The 18,306-nt window shown below is 37.7% G+C and overlaps 3 protein-coding genes across 4 annotated transcripts; 2 read left to right on the forward strand and 1 right to left on the reverse strand.

The window, feature by feature from the left end:
* The first annotated feature begins 439 nt into the window (after window positions 1–439).
* Window positions 440–6,965, forward strand: eif4e1c (eukaryotic translation initiation factor 4E family member 1c). Of its 2 annotated transcripts, none has more exons than XM_077582374.1 (7): window positions 440–556; window positions 2,124–2,206; window positions 2,824–2,919; window positions 4,081–4,144; window positions 4,267–4,380; window positions 5,311–5,450; window positions 6,003–6,965. In XM_077582374.1, the coding sequence occupies exons 1-7, from the start codon at window positions 539–541 to the stop codon at window positions 6,115–6,117; spliced, it is 630 nt and encodes a 209-aa protein (XP_077438500.1). In that variant the 5' UTR covers window positions 440–538; the 3' UTR covers window positions 6,118–6,965. The 2 variants fall into 2 exon arrangements, with proteins under 2 accessions (XP_077438500.1, XP_077438499.1); XM_077582373.1 differs by lacking the exon at window positions 440–556 and adding an exon at window positions 611–1,995.
* A 1,025-nt stretch (window positions 6,966–7,990) lies between these two features.
* On the reverse strand, window positions 7,991–14,813 carry LOC144061821 (transmembrane protein 150A). The gene is made up of 7 exons (XM_077582654.1): window positions 14,725–14,813; window positions 13,365–13,412; window positions 13,231–13,293; window positions 13,101–13,168; window positions 11,605–11,735; window positions 9,533–9,710; window positions 7,991–8,184 (listed from the first exon to the last, which is right to left on the reverse strand). The coding sequence occupies exons 1-7, from the start codon at window positions 14,787–14,789 to the stop codon at window positions 7,997–7,999; spliced, it is 741 nt and encodes a 246-aa protein (XP_077438780.1). The 5' UTR covers window positions 14,790–14,813; the 3' UTR covers window positions 7,991–7,996.
* Window positions 14,814–15,437: 624 nt separating this feature from the next.
* Window positions 15,438–18,060, forward strand: LOC144061459 (NFU1 iron-sulfur cluster scaffold homolog, mitochondrial). The gene is made up of 8 exons (XM_077581957.1): window positions 15,438–15,549; window positions 15,930–16,018; window positions 16,099–16,234; window positions 16,362–16,428; window positions 16,695–16,806; window positions 16,881–16,944; window positions 17,030–17,204; window positions 17,500–18,060. The coding sequence occupies exons 1-8, from the start codon at window positions 15,482–15,484 to the stop codon at window positions 17,566–17,568; spliced, it is 780 nt and encodes a 259-aa protein (XP_077438083.1). The 5' UTR covers window positions 15,438–15,481; the 3' UTR covers window positions 17,569–18,060.
* Window positions 18,061–18,306: the final 246 nt, after the last annotated feature.

The raw sequence follows: 18,306 nt of genomic DNA on the forward strand, positions 1-18,306 counted from the left end.
TTTCCTTTTCATATGTAAGATGAGTCACTCGCGAAATTTGAATGCAGTGTGACTCAAGAACCAATGACGGAATTTACTTTCACCTTTAAGAGATCATGGACGCCACATAGATAAATAATACAAATAAAAATATATAAATATTAACTAAAATCTTAATTTAAAAATGGTGAGTAGTTGACAAACCATTCTCATTGTTGCGGTATTCATGTTCATATAAACATGGAAAATTAGCCGACAATTCATTGTTGGTAAATATGAAGGATGATAACCATTTTCCGATCAGCCATATTTGGCCGGTATGGGTTTCCGCATTGTATCCATACGCCAACCTTTCACAACTTAATTAAACGGTGCAAATTTGCGTAAAATCATACATTTTATGTGTTAATATCGTAAGTGAGTGACCATTTATTATTACTAGACATGCGGTAGTAAACTGGCGTATGTCAGCCATGTTTGGGCGGTATCGGCTTCCGTACATGAGTGGCTACGGTGTGACGCAGCGGGGCTTAACGGGCAGATCATTTCTACAGTCAAGATGGCTACATCGGAACCGGTAAGTGTAGCAAACGCTAACTGAGAAAATCGACCGGTTTCCCCGTAAAAAAGGTGGCCGTATCCTGTCTATGTTTGACCACTTTGTAATTTAGAAGCACATAGTTGGGGCGACATCGAGTATTCTCAAAGAACTCCTTGTGGTTTCGTTCACAAGGGGCGTCTTTTGGCGTGGGTAGCTGTTAGCAGCATTTAGCATCCAGCCATGGCTCACTTTGTTGGCTGGGAGGGAGGCTTGGCTGCCTGAACGTCGCATCATTCAAACTCAATGACTTGTTGGGATGAAATACAAAAATATAGAATGCTTACCTGTTATAAATGATTATGAGTCTTTGTTTTCGTGGCAACTTTAATGAGCTTGAACTGAACGCCGTCTTGAATCGTTAATTAAATTTTGACACGTGTGTGTATGTAAGCTTGCAGCTGGGCTAGCCATAAAGCTAGCACCGGAGGCTAATACATCATTAACCACAAAGAAATAGTGGGGTTTTTGTAACGTATTTTTCTTTTATTGCCTTCCCTTGTGTACAGTCGCCAGTGTTATACTGTATATCGTTTTGAATTTCTCCTATGGAGTTTTTGGTTTCGGTTACTTGGGTTGGATCAGTTTCTATTCATCATTTTGACCATTCAGGGGTCCTAAAAGTCACACATTGGCATTTAAGGCAAAGAATGCATCACACAAGGGCAGTGAACGCACCTTCGCGAGTTAATATGTTGAAACGGATGGTGGCATAGTAATTCATCACTCCATCCATCAAATCAACCGTCCCAATCCTCGTTGACATAATTGAAAATGACATTGCAGTCATCTGTTTCAACCCCCGTCCCTAAGAACCACCACGTGTTTTATGTTAAGTGTTTTTGATAAAAGATAAATACCACTGTTTTATATTCTATTGACATCAAACCAGTCTAAACGGTATAGTGATGCAGTAAGGTTGACTAGCTTAGAAATAGTGAACTGTGAACCCTGTTAAGTTAGTTAATAGATGTCATAAATACCTTTATTCCTTTTGTGTCTTTGTATAATAATTAAAACTCTATGTATCAAGCAATCTATCAAACCCTTTATTTAATGTCATAAATACCTTTATTCCTTTTGTGTCTTTGTATAATAATTAAAACTCTATGTATCAAGCAATCTATCAAACCCTTTATTTAATCAGAAAAAATAAAACCTTGCGGTATAGCTCTTTTTTGTAAGGGTTCTCAGTCCACAAAGATGGAATCACAATTCATGTCATAACAATACAATGTATACATAAAACAACACGAGTAAACTAGCGATAGACAACCATCCACCCAGAACGGAGAGCAGTAATACTGACCAATGCTACATTCAAACTGTAAGGCATGATGCCACCTTACGCCATTTTTATACTCCGCTACAAATTCTATCTTGAGATATGTCCGTTTCTCCTCATCTGTATCAAAGAGGTAAGTTTTTCAACTTTTATGTTCCACTGAAGGAGTTTGGGGAAGATTTTCTCTATTGAGCTATTGTGGTGATTAGTACATTAAACATAAGACCAATGTGTTTTGCCTTTTCTCCTGCCTCCTTGCAGAAGGCACCCGAAACTGAAGAGCCGCAACCCGACTGCCAAGTCGCAAACCAGGAACAGTACATCAAACACCCCTTGCAAAACAAGTGAGAATGAAATCAGCCCATGCTTAGTGAGATTGTTGTTGTTTATGAATAGTTCTGTTGCTAAGTGCCTTCTAGACCGTTCCGCTTCTCCAGGCTATTCCCGTTTGCCGGTGCCGCCTCGTGTTATTACGGTGGACAATGACGCCCGGTCCGCTGTTAGCAGGGTGTAAACAAACAGACAATTACCCCATCAGTGTTTACGGCTTGGGTGCAGGGTGACTGTGCGGCCGGGCGGGATTGTAGCAAGGGGAGTCACCGAGTTCAGATGATGGCCCCACATTGCCCCCCGCCGGCCCCGCCTACTCTCCAAACAAATGAAAGAATCACCTCAGTGGCCGTAAACAAAGGCCGCACTTGTGCTGCACTTTTCACTCTTCTCTGGCATTCATAAGCATTCTGGCAGCGTTGTCGTCTTCCGCTCCATACTGCGTTTATTGCTCTTATCAGCTGCCGATGATGCTTGAGAACAAGACTTGTCAAATGCCGTTCTCATACCGAGACGAGAAGAAGAGGGTGTCCGCCCATTAGAAACTTCATTAATTCATTCAAACGTTATTTGCCACGACCGTGTGAAAGCTGACTGTTTGTTGTTGTATCCCCCCCCCCCCCCCTCCCAGATGGGCCCTGTGGTATTTCAAAAACGACAAAAGCAAAACCTGGACGGAGAACTTGCGTCTTATTTCCAAATTTGACACAGTGGAGGACTTCTGGGCGTGAGTATTCTTTATTTGGGCACTCAAATCAGCATTTTAATCACCGTCCTCCCTGGAATTGCATGATGCAGTGTTCCCACGCTATAATGCGTTTCTTTCTTTTTCTTTTTCTTTGAGCGGTTGTTTTTTAGGGCTCAACAATTTAGGAAAATAATCCAACAGTTTTTTTTTTTTTGCCCGCTCTATTTTGATTGTGAATAATGCAACAATTTTTTCCAAGGTCTGTTTATTTTTTCATCAAACACATGAATTACTTCAATCTGCATTACAATAAATTATCAAAGGCAAATGAAACATTAAGATGACATATAGAATACATATACATTAAAAACAGTGCTGACTGATCTACAGTTGGTCACATCACACTGTAATTTCTCTTGTATAATACACTTTTTTTTAAAACTAAAAATGTCATTAAAAAGCGAGGCTGTGTATTATAAATATGTAGGTACACGGAAAATTACTAAAATTTGTCACATTGTTTAAACCTATAGCGCTACTTGGGGGTTCTCAAAAAGTAAATAAAAACAAACGTGTATTCCGTGATAAGTTTAATTTAACTCAAAGCTTCTTTTTTTTTCTCTCTCTCTCTCAAAAAAAAGAATTGCCTTTGGATGTGTCCGATTTTTAAATTGATCACTGAACAGACAACAGCAGAACCCAAGTTGAAGAACGCTGCTTTCGCAAACATTTCCCACAACAAATAATAGAAATTGAAACCGTCTTTTCCCCTCATAAATCTGTCATGAACTGGACACGACCGTTTCTCAATAATGTTTTAACATTGCATCAGTGCACTGGTTATTCCAAGAGTACTTTGCTGAGCTTCTCAAATGACTGCCATTGTTTTCTCTTATGCCAGGAAGATGGTCTTGTCAGAGTTCGTCCACTGATTAAATCAAAAAGGAACTACCCTGCCAACCACACACATGCACAAGTCTCATTAGTCAGTCTTTAAACATTTATGACAGTGAGACTTTTGCCGTTAAGAATAGACTATACAGAAATAAATTCATTAATGTACAGTGGTGCCTTGAATTACAACCGATCTAAATGACTTTCAGTTTTTCGAGTTGCACGCCATCGCTTGGTCGATTTCCTTCTGAGGGTCGCATCAAAGAGTACTTTTTAATTTCTGAGTCTTTCATTTGCTCTTTTCAGATTATACAACCACATACAACAGCCCAGCAAGCTCGTCTTTGGATGTGATTATTGCTTATTCAAGGTACTTTCTTCACCCCCCCCCCCAATCCCCTTCCCCTTTACCTCCTACCAACAAGCTCACAAGTGCGCTGCTTGCGACAGCTGTGATGACAGGCATGTGTGTGCGCGCGCGTTGCGTTCCAGGACGGCATCAAGCCCATGTGGGAGGACGACCGCAACAAACTGGGGGGGCGGTGGCTGATGACCCTCAATAAACTCCAGCGGTACAACGACCTCGATCGCTACTGGATGGAGACGGTGAGTGTGCGCACAAGACAATACACTGGTGCCGTGACGATGTAAATAACAGGGATGTGATTTTTCCGCTAATTCGCGGAATTCCGCTTTTTTTTATCCCCCTCCCCCAAAAAAAAACGTTTTTTTTTATTTTTTTGTAGTTCATTGTGTATGCACATGACTCCGACAGATAACATCTTCTGCTATAACAAAGACATTTGTGGTATGCTCTAATATGAGTTACTTTTCATTTGGTCATGATACAATTATTTGTTCATGAAATTTGAACTCTTCAACATTATTTATGTGTTAACTTAGTAATCACATTAGTTAGATATGATGATATTCTCAGTGATAGTTTTTAAAAGCAAAGGCAGTCAAATGTTTTTGAATGTGACTGATTTTGAGTTGACTAAAACTGCCATTTTATATGGGATAGTTCAATGTACATTGAAAATTTATGCTGTTGTTTTGTCTATTTCTTTGTCATGTGATCGCATTGAAAGTACTTAAAAACACGGAAAACCCATGAGCACCCCTTGTCCCCCCACCAGGGCACTGCCCTGGATCTAGCTGGGTGCCGGCGGCCCCCAGACCCCCGGCTAAATTTTCAGATAATTTCACTTTGGTCAAATCACATCCCTGAAATAAGAGTAAAGAATGAAAACAATTTGTGCATCATGGTTTCATGCATTATTTCAATGGGAATTATGTTATTATTAATATAGACAAATATACTACATAGATTGCGCACACAGATGATTTCACCAAGCATTGCGATTACTCGAGTAATCAAAGGGAAATTCTAAAATGATCAGTTTGTGACGGCCGTAAACCAAGCGACCGTTCATAACTGCAGAATTTAGAGTTGAGTTGGAACTGACCAAGTCAAAGGCGCGTACGTGCTGATGTTAGCGCCATGTGTTTATGACAGCGTGCATGTTTTCACAGCTCCTGTGTTTGGTGGGAGAGTCATTCGACGAGGCAAGCGATGACGTGTGCGGAGCCGTGGTCAACGTCAGACACAAAGCGGACAAAATAGCCATCTGGACCAGCAACTGCCAAAACAAGGACGCCATAATGACGATAGGGTGAGCTCTTCACTTTTGCGCCCTTGACACTCGCACAAGCCACACTAATAAACTATTCGCTAATTGAATTACTCAGTGCACACCAGTAGCATTTGAGGCTAAATAGCACGCTAGCACAGTGTGATGCAACGTCACACAGTGGTAAACAAATATGCGCCCGAGCCTTTCACACAAACAGTATTGTATCTTTAGACTTGGACTACAGTTATTAGTAGCTCCAAAGAGAGAGATGCAGAAACATACTTTCACTAGCAACACTATCAATGAACTCAACCTAACAAAGCCACCAAGATTCCAACAGAGGGCGCCAAAGTAATATTTTAACCCCAGAATTTCTAAACATGTGAATTCTTCTAAACAAAAATTGCAGATTTTTTCATGACTTGTGTATATTATAATATTTTTTTTTTGTTACTTTTATTTATTTGAATTGCATTGAGGCCAACTCAAATGCTAAAATTATTATTTTTTTAACACAACACAGTGATGGAAAACCAAGTGAGCAGAAGATGGCAGCGTCAACCTTATTTGTCCATTTTTTTCCCTTGGCAGGCAAACCTACAAGGAACTTCTCAGCATCCCCAGCAAAGCCATGCTGGGCTACCAGTCGCACGACGACACGTCCAGCAAAAGCGGCTCCACCACCAAGAACATCTATTCCATTTGAAATGCCCCTCACCGGCACCGTTAGATTTCAACAATTTCAAGCCCAAATCATCATCATCACCATCATCATTATGGTAACGTTTTGAGTTATAGTTAACTACAATAATGTTGTTCCTTTTCACTGAGGTAAAGAACAAACGCACCACTGCTCAATTTCAGTGTGTTTTCCGGTTTAGGAGCAGGGCAAGAAATGTCAAAAATTTTGTGGGGGGGGGGGGAACTGTATGCATCTGAAATAGTTGGAGATTAGTTTTTAACTTGATTTATTCTGTCAAGTGTTACACATTGGTTGGTTTATTAAAAAATGAATTAAAATGAAGAGAGAAAAAAAGAAGAACCCGTGGCCACGTTCCCCAGTGGTTTGGATTTTTAAGGCCACTTATTGTTTCAGCCATGCTGGAATTGTGGATTGTTGCTTGTATTTTTTGTTTCTTTGTTTACCCTCTTTTGCCCTCTTTACATTTATTTATAATGTATACCTTGCAGTTGAGGTCGAATTATTTTTGTTAACGTTTTTTGTTAAGGCTGAAAACGTTGAGTTACTGCATTCTTAGATTACCAATTTTATTTTTTATTTTTTTTTTTTTACAATGTACCATACAGTAAAGATACTGACCCAGCATTTTTTGTGTGTGATATTCACTGTTCTCTCGCTAACAAATTGTAGATAATGACACACTCCAGACACACTATCTCTTTCTCTCTATTGATGCAACTTGAAAAGATAATATTCATTGTGGAATGATCTATTCTTTTCTTTTTTTTCATAGTGTAACTTTATCTGTTCCCCCAGGATGTATATTAATTACCTTCTTTCAATTAAAAGTTAAGTGCTTTGCATTAAAACCACACGCTGCTTCGTCTTGTCTTTGTAGCACCAGCAAGACCTCTCAAAAGTCACTGCAAAAGTTTCACATTAATGTTGGTTTAATTACATATTTTGAGGTGAGGAAAACACATACAATGTTATGTTTTCTTCTAAAACTTTTTGTAACAATTTCATAAATAGGAACATTTTCATGCTAAGTGAAGATCCACAGCCACTCTGAAGTGAGACAAAAATACTCAAGTCTGAAACACTCATCCATCATGGGGACCGAGAAAAGCTCTTTGTATGTCAAACCCCGGAAGGTAGGCAGAGCTGCAGTTTTTGTTGCGATGCACAGATTAGCATTAGCTTCTGGTAAGCAGCATTAACTTGACTGACTGCCTGGTGAAATTATGCAGTCCTGTTTGTACATACAGTGATGCCTTAGGATAGGAGTTGAATTTATTCCATGACCATCCTTGTAGCTCAGAACACTCATTTCTCAAATCATATTTGCCCATTGAAATGAATGGAAATGGTCTTAATCTGCTCCAGCCACCCAAAAATAACAAAATGGTTGTAATGTGTTACAGTGCTTGTATCTGAAATTTTTGCTCACAAGTCAAAGCATATTGAATTTTTTGCTTGGAAGTCAAAGCATAAGTAACACACAACAGGCCACTCCCAAGACACCTCTGTGCTCTTCATATTGATTGAATGAGACAATAAATTGATGTCGCTCACACTACAAAGGGTATGTTTTCAGCATGTTTGTCATTCACGTTGTTGGTCACACCTTGACGAAAAGTATGACATTCACTCAAAGTTGACAACGTTTCCCAGGCATCCAGCACAACAGGATTTTTTTCTTGTATATCAAACAAGGGGTTAAAGACGTCAACGCAACATGAGTAATCTTCACAGTCAAAGCTCACCCATTAATAAATAAAATAAAAAAAAATAAAAAAAAAAAAAAAAAAAAAAAAATATATATATATATATATATATTTTTTTTTTCATAATCCTGACTACCCGTTCTCCAGCGGGACCCGGGTAGCCTCCTCATAGTTTGTTAGGCCAACATAAAAGGCCTTTCCTCCTCACGCTGGCTGTACAGATTGGACAGCATGTAGGAAGAAAAGAAGCTGAATTCCACCATGTAGCTGAGCTCAAAAAGTTCCAGGTTGGCACTGAGGATCCATTCGAAAACGGCCGACAGGTGGACGTAGTGGTAGTCCTTGTGGGCGAAGCAGAACACATCTGAGGGTGGATTCGGATTAAGGGTTCACAAGATTCGGGCTCGGAATTCAATGAGAATTGTCCGATTTTCTTGTAATAATCATAAAGGGTGCGATAATGAACTGTCTCTTCACATTTTTCACCCCAAAAATGGTTTCTTAGTATTTTAAAAAGATAGCTTCGCATTTTTACGAGAGTAGAAAATATAATCCAATAATATAAATAAAATAAAGGTAAATTCCAGACAAAGTTGTTTATAATTTCACTTATTTTCAAGAAAAAAGTCCATTGAGTATAAAATTATAAGAGGTTTTTTTTTTAGGTTGTGTAATTTTGTTGACACAAAACTTGTAAAAAAAAAAAAAAGGTATTTTAAAGAAAAAAGTCAATCTTGTATAAGAGTAACCATATATTTTTTAATTTGTGAGGAAAAAAGTAATATATATTTTTTTGTATTTCAAAAACAGTTACACTAATTTGTAAAAGTGAAAGTCTTCTTGAGATGTTTTTGTATATTTTTAGGTGAAAAATATTTTTGTTTTTTTTGGAGGGGGGGTTCAAACTTTGTGATATTTTTTTTAGTGCACTCGTACTTTTGAGGAAAAAAGGTTTTGTTTTCTTAGAATAAATGTAGATTTATGAAAGTTTTTTTTTTCAAGACAATTAAAAAAAATTGTAGTCTTTGAGATTAAAAAAACACATTTTTAGAAAAGTTTTTTTTTTCTTAAAGGGGAAAAAAATGATTTTAAAGATTTTTTCTTTAGAAAAAAAAGTTGCCATCCTCTTCAAGATAAACATAATTTTTGAGGAACAAAGTAGTATATTTTTACAAAACAAAACAAAAACATACTGTATGCTTAAGTTGTATATTTTCTAACAAAACATTATTTTTCTAGAAAAAAAGTCACAATCTTAAAAAATATCAACTGTATATTTTCCAGTTTACACATTCCCGTTTGGCTTTTGGAAAACAAATATGCAGCATTGCAAATGGATTGTAGGTGAAATGTGACCAAGGCAGAGTGAGACAATACGTGCCACTGTTGAAGCCGAGCCCACTTTGTCAACAGGATGACGCTATCTCAGACCACAGTTGGTCAGACCTCACACATCCTGTTCCAACACTACTAATGAAGTACCACCTCAAAAAATATTTACCAATCCAAGTACAACCAACATTGAAATACAGCAGCGAAAAAGGAGAGGCTGAGGTTTTATTCCTAAAAAGTATCATTAATATTATCGTTTAGGCTAAGCAGTTTGAATATTTAATTCAGTGATTCTTATGCATACCTCAAGAGGGAGCCCTCGTACCACACTTTAAGGATCACAACCTTTTTTTTTTCTTTTTCTTTTTTAAAGAGGATACAGCAGAGGGTGAGGATGATCTGTTGCACCGTGGACACGGTGCGTAGTGGGTAGAGTAAGTTCTCGTATCCCGTCAGCAGACATCTACCCGTAAGTGCGGTGAGTAGGACCATGTAGCCGCAGATGCACATGAAACTCACCCCAGCCGTCGCGTGATGGAGCAGGGTCAGATACCCAGGCTGGTGGGTAAAAACAACCAATGTATAGTTAATAGAAGCAGTAACTAGCTGTGGAAAAAAAACCACATATGGCTTATTACTATGTTATTACATTGTTATTAATATAATATAACAAAAAAACATCATAAATAGAATAGCATGTAATAGCAAGTACTTAACCCGCGTCTACGCCTAAAAAGGTTTATAACTGCCTATAGATCATGACACAAGATAGTGGCAAAACATATGAAGCTCCTGAACTCAAACCGCGTCCATCAAAATGGTGCCAAAGCAATACTTGCATACCTGACAGCTTTGGCTTTAGCATAAAAACAGTGACCAGGTGGGTATTACTATGTTATGACATGGTTTACATTACATTAGTATACACGTATTGTTAGCTAAGCAAAAAAAAAAAAGTTGTAACTGTTATAACAATGCTATTACTACATTACTACACATTTGTTCTGTCGTTATTTGGTGAATTCAGTAACTGTCACTATATTTTTACGATACTTAGAAGTAAGCAGAGGCAGTATTTAATAAACTCATTACTATGCTAATACATTATTATTACTACATTATTACACAAGTCCGTCATAGTTTATAAAACTACATAACTTAACATTATTTTTGTTGCAACAAAATGTTTCTACATGATTCCCTGCAAACTCCATTGTTAGCCATGTTAATTCAGTAATTGTGGCTAAATTCTTACATTACTAAATAGAATAAAAGAAACTCATAATTATCATATTAGTAATTACATTGTTATTACTGCATTATTACACATTTGTAGCTATCTGCTCGCATGAATACATTTAAATCAGCATCTTTAGTGAGTATGATGTATTTTATTTAAATCTTTCATGGTTTTTAATTCATGTTATTAATTTGGTAATTTTGATAGTAGTGGTATTAAGAGGTGGACTAAGCTTAGTAACGCTGCTATAGAAGGAACAGGTAAGGCCTGCTACTGTTATGTTAGGATTAATACTGCATTCTTCCATGAATGTCGAATATCACATGATATTTTTTGAAAACCGTGGCGTGATTACTCATTATTGTTGTCATGTTTATTTTCAGTTTTGTTTACTCCCTGTCATGTTTTCCTTGTGTGTTCCCCTTGTCTGGTCATTTCCTGTTTTATTGTGAAAAGTCTACTCCTCTCGTTTCTGGTCACTTGCCCTTCCTCGTGTGGTGTCTGTGTCAACCCTGATTGTGTCCACCTGTGTCCCCATCACCCTCATGTGTCATCCAATCAGTGCCCTCAGCCAGGTGTGTCTTGTCATGTCATTAGTGTTGGTGTATTTAGTTGGTTGTCTCCCCCCTGTCTGTGTCGGTTCATTTTTGCTGTTGCCACGTTCGTAAGTCTTTCGCCACGCTGACCTCCTTGCCTTTTCCGGATCCATGTCATGTTGTTAGTCTCGCCTTAGTTGTTTTTTCATGTTTTGCTTCATGTTTTGTTAGTTCAGTTTATTTTGTTCTTTTAAGTTAGCCTTTTTATTAGAAATTAAAACCTCTTTTTGGACTGCACCTCTGCCTCCTTGCTCTGCCTTTCCGCATCTGGGTCCTAAAGCCCCCACCTTACTGACAATTGTGACAGTACATTGTTTGTCATCATAATTGACCAGGAAATATGATGTCATCAATTCAATACAATACTGTACAGTCAACGAAGAGAATTACATTATAATGTATACTAGGAACATGCTGCTGCATGAAGAATGGGGATTTTAGAAAAATGTTCGTACTGTTAAGTCCACCCACCGTAAAACAAGCCGGGGCACATAGTTGAGGGATGACAGGGTGTCCCAACACGTGTGAGGCCCCCCAAAACAGGTTTGTTTGGTGATTTCATTTTTCTGGCTAGATCGCCAGCTAGCTACAACTATTGATGTATTTTCGAACTTACGTTGCAGTTTCCGGCGGCAAACGATCCCATGGAGGCCACAACGCCTAAGACCAACGCCATCCTGCTCAAGTTGGCGTGTTTTGCGTTTTTTTCCAGGACGTGGGCGTGGTGCAATATGCAGAAGAAAAAAACTACAAAAGAAGATGGTCTTGTCAACACACACACAGGTTTTGTTTTAGCTTTGGAAATAAAAAATAAAAATCATACAGTGCGTCTGGAAAGCAACGAGCCCCAAGCATGACACAGGAAAGAAATAATTTTACTGTGGCGATAAAATAAGTAAAACGTGTACACTAAAACATAATTTGTGCCCACAAATGCACACTAATACTAATTTTGTGACCAGAGGTGGCAAATCCAGGTCCAGAAAGTAAAAACCCTGACACAGTTTGGCTATAGCCTCAGGTGCTAGTTAGCTGGCATCCTAGCTAGCTCCCATATTGCTTGTTTACCTGCTAGGGAGCTGGGATCTTAGCTTTAGCCACTAGTGCTAGCTAGCTACCCGTGGTGCTCACCTGCTAGGGAGCTAGCTAACAAGCACTAGGGGCTAAAGCCAAACGGTAGCAAGGTTTTTACTTTCATGACCTGGATTTGCCACCTTTCGTGTACATACAAATACTCAGGAATTACTGTAGATATGTTGCGCACACTAATACTAATTTGTGACGACAAAATACTAATTTGTTTCAAAGTAAATTTAATGTGCACACCAAATAATTTGTGTTAATTTACGGGCCCAAAAATACTAGGAGTGGCTACAAAATACAAATTAGTGGCCATGAAAAAGTTTTATTTTTTACGTTTGCCTGACATATTGTACTAATTTGTGGCCACTAAATAGATATAACATTCACACAAAATAATAAATTAAAAAAATATATATGGAATGCATATTTGTGGTCATGAAAAGGGTACACGAAATATAATATGCACATAAAATACCACAAAGTACCATTAAATGTACGCTTAACTCATACGTTTTTTTATGCTAGAGCATACAGAAGGCTTTGATGCAGCCTCTGAACTGCGGAGAATGCTTGAAGCAATGGTAGTTATTATAAAAAAAACGGTCAGCAGGTGGCAGCAGAGTATAAGAGATCAACCAGGGCCATGTTGAAAAAAACCCTCTAATGTTTCTTTTGGTAGGTTTACATGTTTCATAGTAATAGAACACAATATTCTGTGGGCTTTGCAACATCTGTAAAAATCCAGTAAAACAGCCGGGAGCAAAGTGGGTTGCTTCAGTAAAAAATGGCTGCGAGTGAATGAGATAATATACCAATTTGTGGCACTGAAAAACTACTTTGTGGCTACAAATAAAATTTTGAATTAATTCCCAAAAAAGTTAACATGTCCAGTGCAGATTTGTCCAGATTTTACACAGAGTAAGCAATTTCTAATTGAGACTTTAGTTTTTTAGTTTTTGTTTGTTTGTATGTACTAGCCTTATTTGAGAATGGAGTAAATGAATCCCCACCTCGAGTGGGAGAACTCACACAGAAAGGAGCCGGCGTTGATGATGGCTGTGAAAAGTGAATTCTCCGGGGCGTAGGTCCCGCTTGTGCTGCACATTTGATTTTTGGGTTAATGCAAATTAATGGATAGGATTAATGGATATGTTGTTACCTTATGGTGGGAACCCTACAACAGCCAGTGGTGTGATTGACTGTGCAGAAGTTCTCGCCCCACCTGAGAAAGATCATTCAAATGAATTCTTATAATTGGGCTGCTCGTGTTGGCAGCAATGAGGTCAAACTCACCAGTCAGTAAGCGAGCACACATGTCGGTTCGAGTAGGCCAAGGCATATCTATACAATGAAAATGTGAATTGCATTAAGTAAGAAAAAAAAGTAAATGTCATTCAAATGTATCGAGTGAATTAAACAAGATGTATCTGGAAAAAATATCACATTGAAATCATTGCTGTATTACTGTCAATAATATAGGCTATAAACACACAAATAACATGAAAAGAAAATCAAGTCAGCAAATATACACAAAAAAAATACATTCAAATAAAATGAAACAAATTAAGAATAGCAAGACATTTTTTTCATCACAAACAGATCATTTATGCAGGCTGTAAACAAAAAATCTAGCAAAAACACAATAATAATAGATGATTGAATGAAATCATACAAAATTAGAATTACGTATAAAAAGAATTAAATACCAAATAAAATGTATATTTAAAGTTGAAGTACCAAATTGGTACACATGTAGGTCAATAAAATACCATAGCTTTTAAACTAAAATTCAACTCAAGTAAAAATACTATAAAATCTAAGCACTTTATTAGAAATTATTTCTTTGCACTCTGCTGTAGTGTAAGGATAAAAAGGTTCACCATGTTCCCAAAACAAAGCAAGTTGTCTGAGTTGTGTTTGGAGGACACCGGTTGCGTCAGGGCCTCTTCATGTTTTGATATATGATTTTAAAAAATAATAATAATCAGGTACTGCTTAGCAGACACAATTTTGGTTGGGGGGGAAAAAAGTCATTGGAATGTATATTTCAAATGTGTGCATCCAAAAGTCCATACATGACTTTTTTTTTCAGTGTATCTCAATTTTCTCAAAGTCCTTCTCCTGTCTCTTGTCTAATCATTTTCCCATTAGAAAATTAATTCTAATTATGCAAAAGTTCAATGTAAAAAAGAAGAAGTAGAAATGTAAAAAGTGGAATTTAAAATTAGGGCTGAACAATTTAGAAGAAAAATCCAACTATGATTGATTGCGATTCAATATGCGATTATTTAGTTTCAATGAACCTTTCTAGACACTAAATAAATAAATAATAAAGCATACCAGCCAAACACAATGAATCAGATTTTCCAGCCCAATTTTTTTTCGCGTTTGTGATTTGAAAATCACATTTTTTTACATTGCCATGTCAATTTGAATATGATTAATTGCTCAGCCCTAACTTAAACGCAAGAAAAATATATAGTGACATTAACATAAAAAAAACAAAACGTTTTTTAAACACATTTAATCTATCTTCTTTGCCAACTATCCATACACATTTTGACAATATTGATGAATATTTGCATTGTCGTGAAAAGCATCATAATTCGAAAGCGCAAATATAAAAGTACGTTGACATTTAAAGTGTACTTACACTGCCCACGTTCCAAGGAAGGACGTCAGTGAGAGGCCCAAAGGGAAGAAAATCCACAGCCACATGTCTTGGCAAAAGAAGGGAAAAAAATGAAATTAATATTTCCTTCTGTCCAACTTTATAAATACATGCTTCTTATCAAGTCTGAGGTGTTGCAATGTGTTCTCTTCTGCTCAAGTTTCAGTATGTTCTGTCTGCCACACCTCGCTTACTTCATGTCACAGAACAAACGTGATGCAGGATATGGGCTGGGATACCTGTTTGTTCTTGAGGAATCACAGTTACAGTTACATTGTGTTCGTGATAGTCATCCATTTGTCTGTGTAGATTCGAAGTCATCCAGTTCGTAGGACACCATACGGGGGATTCAAGGCAACTGCAGTTTTTTGTCAATTGTTGTTTTTCACTTTTAATCTAAAATGATTTTTCTATTTAAAAAAAAAAAAAAGTAAAGGAACTTAAGGTTCCCGTCCTATTATGCGTTATTTTGTACAATTTTCTCTCCAGACACTTATATATAAGTAATAAATTGATAAATACACCACGAACCTAAACGTAACACACACAAAAAAATTAAATATATATTTGAGAAACACTAGAAATTGACTAAGGTGTACTCTTCATGATGAACATTAAACGTATACCATTTTTTTGTTTGTTAATTTTTTTATTAAATGTGCGAATCTGTCGATCGCAAGTAACGGGCCAAGTAAAGGACAATTGCTGACGTCAACCATCATTTTTCAAAACAGTTAAGATGGCGGCGCACACGAGATGGGTTTTGTGCCCATTGCTACGGACGATGAGAAATACCACTTTCATTCGGTTTGAACTTTATTTCACTACCGTGTAGCATTTCGTGAGCATTTTATGCGCCCGATGTGATAAATGTGTCAAGTTTGAAGTGTCGTTATTTGCACCATCAAGCATAGCTAACTCTTTAGCGAGGTGCTGTAAGGAAGAAGCTTTGTCCTTTCATTTTCACATTGAGTTGTTAGCATCACTTATTTTACTTGGTAATTATAATAACGGCCTTATCTTTTTTGAGTGTGTCCCTGTTATCGTTTAGGTTAATTTACATTAGCACCGATCAAGGTTAACTTGCATATATCAGCTAACTGCTAACAACGCGTAGCAAAACAAAGAAAATTTAAGGCTTAGAACACATTTCTGCATATTAATGAGTATTCTTAATTTATTTTAAGGTTTCCAGAAAAAAATGGAATTTCATATCACACCCAGTTTCAAAGAAGAGTCCCTTCTGCACCCACAATCAGAAGCACACACGTCCCAAGTGAGAATCTTGCCACCAGCGACCATCGCTCTCACCTGAAGCAAATCTTGACCCTCCTCTTGCTTTGTTTTTTTTCGTAGTACGACAGGTTTCCATCCATACTGAAGACACCCCAAACCCGAGAAGCTTGAAATTTCTTCCTGATAAACCAGTTTTAGGAAGCGGAACACTGGATTTTCCATCTCAGAGCTCAACGCAGTGTTCAACTTTAGCCAGGTTTGGATTATGTCTCCTTTTTCATTTATTTTACTGTCTTCTACTCACCACAATTATTATGCAATCTGCTTATGGATAACGCTTGATTGAGCCAACAATAACATGACAACATCCACAACTTCTACAGAGATCTCTTTGAAATCGAAGGTGTGAAAAGTGTGTTCTTTGGCCCGGACTTCATCACCGTCACCAAAGTAAGCATTACATCAGTTTAATATTTTGTAATTGGAGTAATACCAGTGAGCAGACTATACGTTTTTCGAGATACAAGCAGTCTTTTTTTTCTTTGATTTGAGAGCAAAATTTTGAGATGCTGTATGATAGCAGTGACCTCAACCAATTTTTTCCCCCACATTCTATTTAATTATTTCATTACGGTGCGTTCACGGAACGAATTAAACACATAACTCATGGCACAAATGTATTGAGAACTTCAATAACCCTGCGGTGTTCTCAACAGGTCGACGAGGACTTGGAATGGACGGACATCAAGCGAAATGCCCTGGAGACCATGGCCAAATTCTTTGAGAGCGGCGACCCCATCACGACAGGAGACGTGCACCCAGAAAGTAGTGAGTATAAGAGAACCGATTAGCTAAGGAGCTAGCTATATAAATGATTCAAATGTGGACTTTGTTACATGTAGGTATCTCTGAAGATGATGATGAAGTGGTGTTGATGATTAAGGAGCTTCTTGACACCAGAATCAGGTAGTGAGCTCAGACGAAGAACTAAATTAATGCAGCAACTATTTACGGGGCTAATATTTCTCTATTTCTGCTGTGATCCACGCAGACCGACAGTTCAGGAGGACGGCGGCGACGTGGTCTACAAGGGATTCGTGGACGGCACGGTGCAGCTGAAGCTGGTGGGTTCCTGCACGGGATGCCCCAGCTCCTCGGTGACCCTGAAGAACGGCATTCAGAACATGATGCAGTTCTACATTCCCGAAGTAAAGGCAGTGGAGCAGGTGACTGTTGCGTTCAAATATCTGGTGGTTGTTGGGTCGTAACATCGCTACGGAGATGCCATTCGTTAGCCTTTGTAATTGCTTTTCACATTTTGTGTTAGCATTAAGCTAACGCATTTTAAGACAAAGTTATGTTGTTTTAAATACACAGTGTGTAATTCTTTTTGTTTTGTTTTAATCTTAACCCACGTTTATAGGTGAAATCTGTGATGTAGATATTTTTTCCACTGTTTGAATTTGAAGTTTGTGGGACTAGCACTATTTTAATCTCTACTGGTCTTTTATTCCCGTGCAGGTGGAAGATGAAGTGGACGAAATCAATACCAAGGTTTTTTCAGAGCTGGAACGCAAATTACAAGAGTAATTAATCAAAGTTGATTGACAAATGTGCTACTTGATCATCTTCGCTTCACAAAGGAGAGAAATTAAGAAGCGCTGTTGCTGTGTGTTTATCTGTGCCTGCTATTTACTGTTGAAATAATAGGTTTCACTTTTCATCGCAGAAATGTTATGACATTAAGCTAAAGAAGCTAATGTGCTGTGAAAATACACATTTTGCATACTGTATCCACAAAGCATGGTCTGGTTTGTGTTGTCGCTCCTGTGATGGCTGCAAATGATGTTATATTTATTTTTACTGTATAAATAATGTATTTTTGGAAGGTTTTGCACATTATAGTGTAATGCAGAACGACAATGCTGAATTCCTGCTCTATGTTGTAAACAGATGATCTATTGGGAAATTGTGGATTAAAGAAATGTAGGTAAGAGTATCCAAACAAAGGAGCACAATTAACTATTGTAGTAAGTTGCCGTGTCCACTGCATCACAATAAAGTTCACAAACTAATACTGAACACTGCTGTTTTTTACAGTCAATATAACCGTACTCACAGTCATGTATTCAATATCTTCTGTGAGGTGGTGAGATATCTACAATATCCAGACAGCCATGCACAGTATATCGTGTCTATATAGTTTAGCCTGGGCCCTAATGAAATTTCGTTCTATTTCAGCTTGTTTGTTACAATTGATGTGTTTCTATGGAGTATTTTCATTTGGTTTGGGATTTTAACAGGATTATTTTTGAAACAGCAGAGGTC

Source organism: Vanacampus margaritifer, chromosome 12, assembly GCF_051991255.1.
Source record: "Vanacampus margaritifer isolate UIUO_Vmar chromosome 12, RoL_Vmar_1.0, whole genome shotgun sequence".
Classification (NCBI taxonomy): domain Eukaryota; kingdom Metazoa; phylum Chordata; class Actinopteri; order Syngnathiformes; family Syngnathidae; genus Vanacampus; species Vanacampus margaritifer.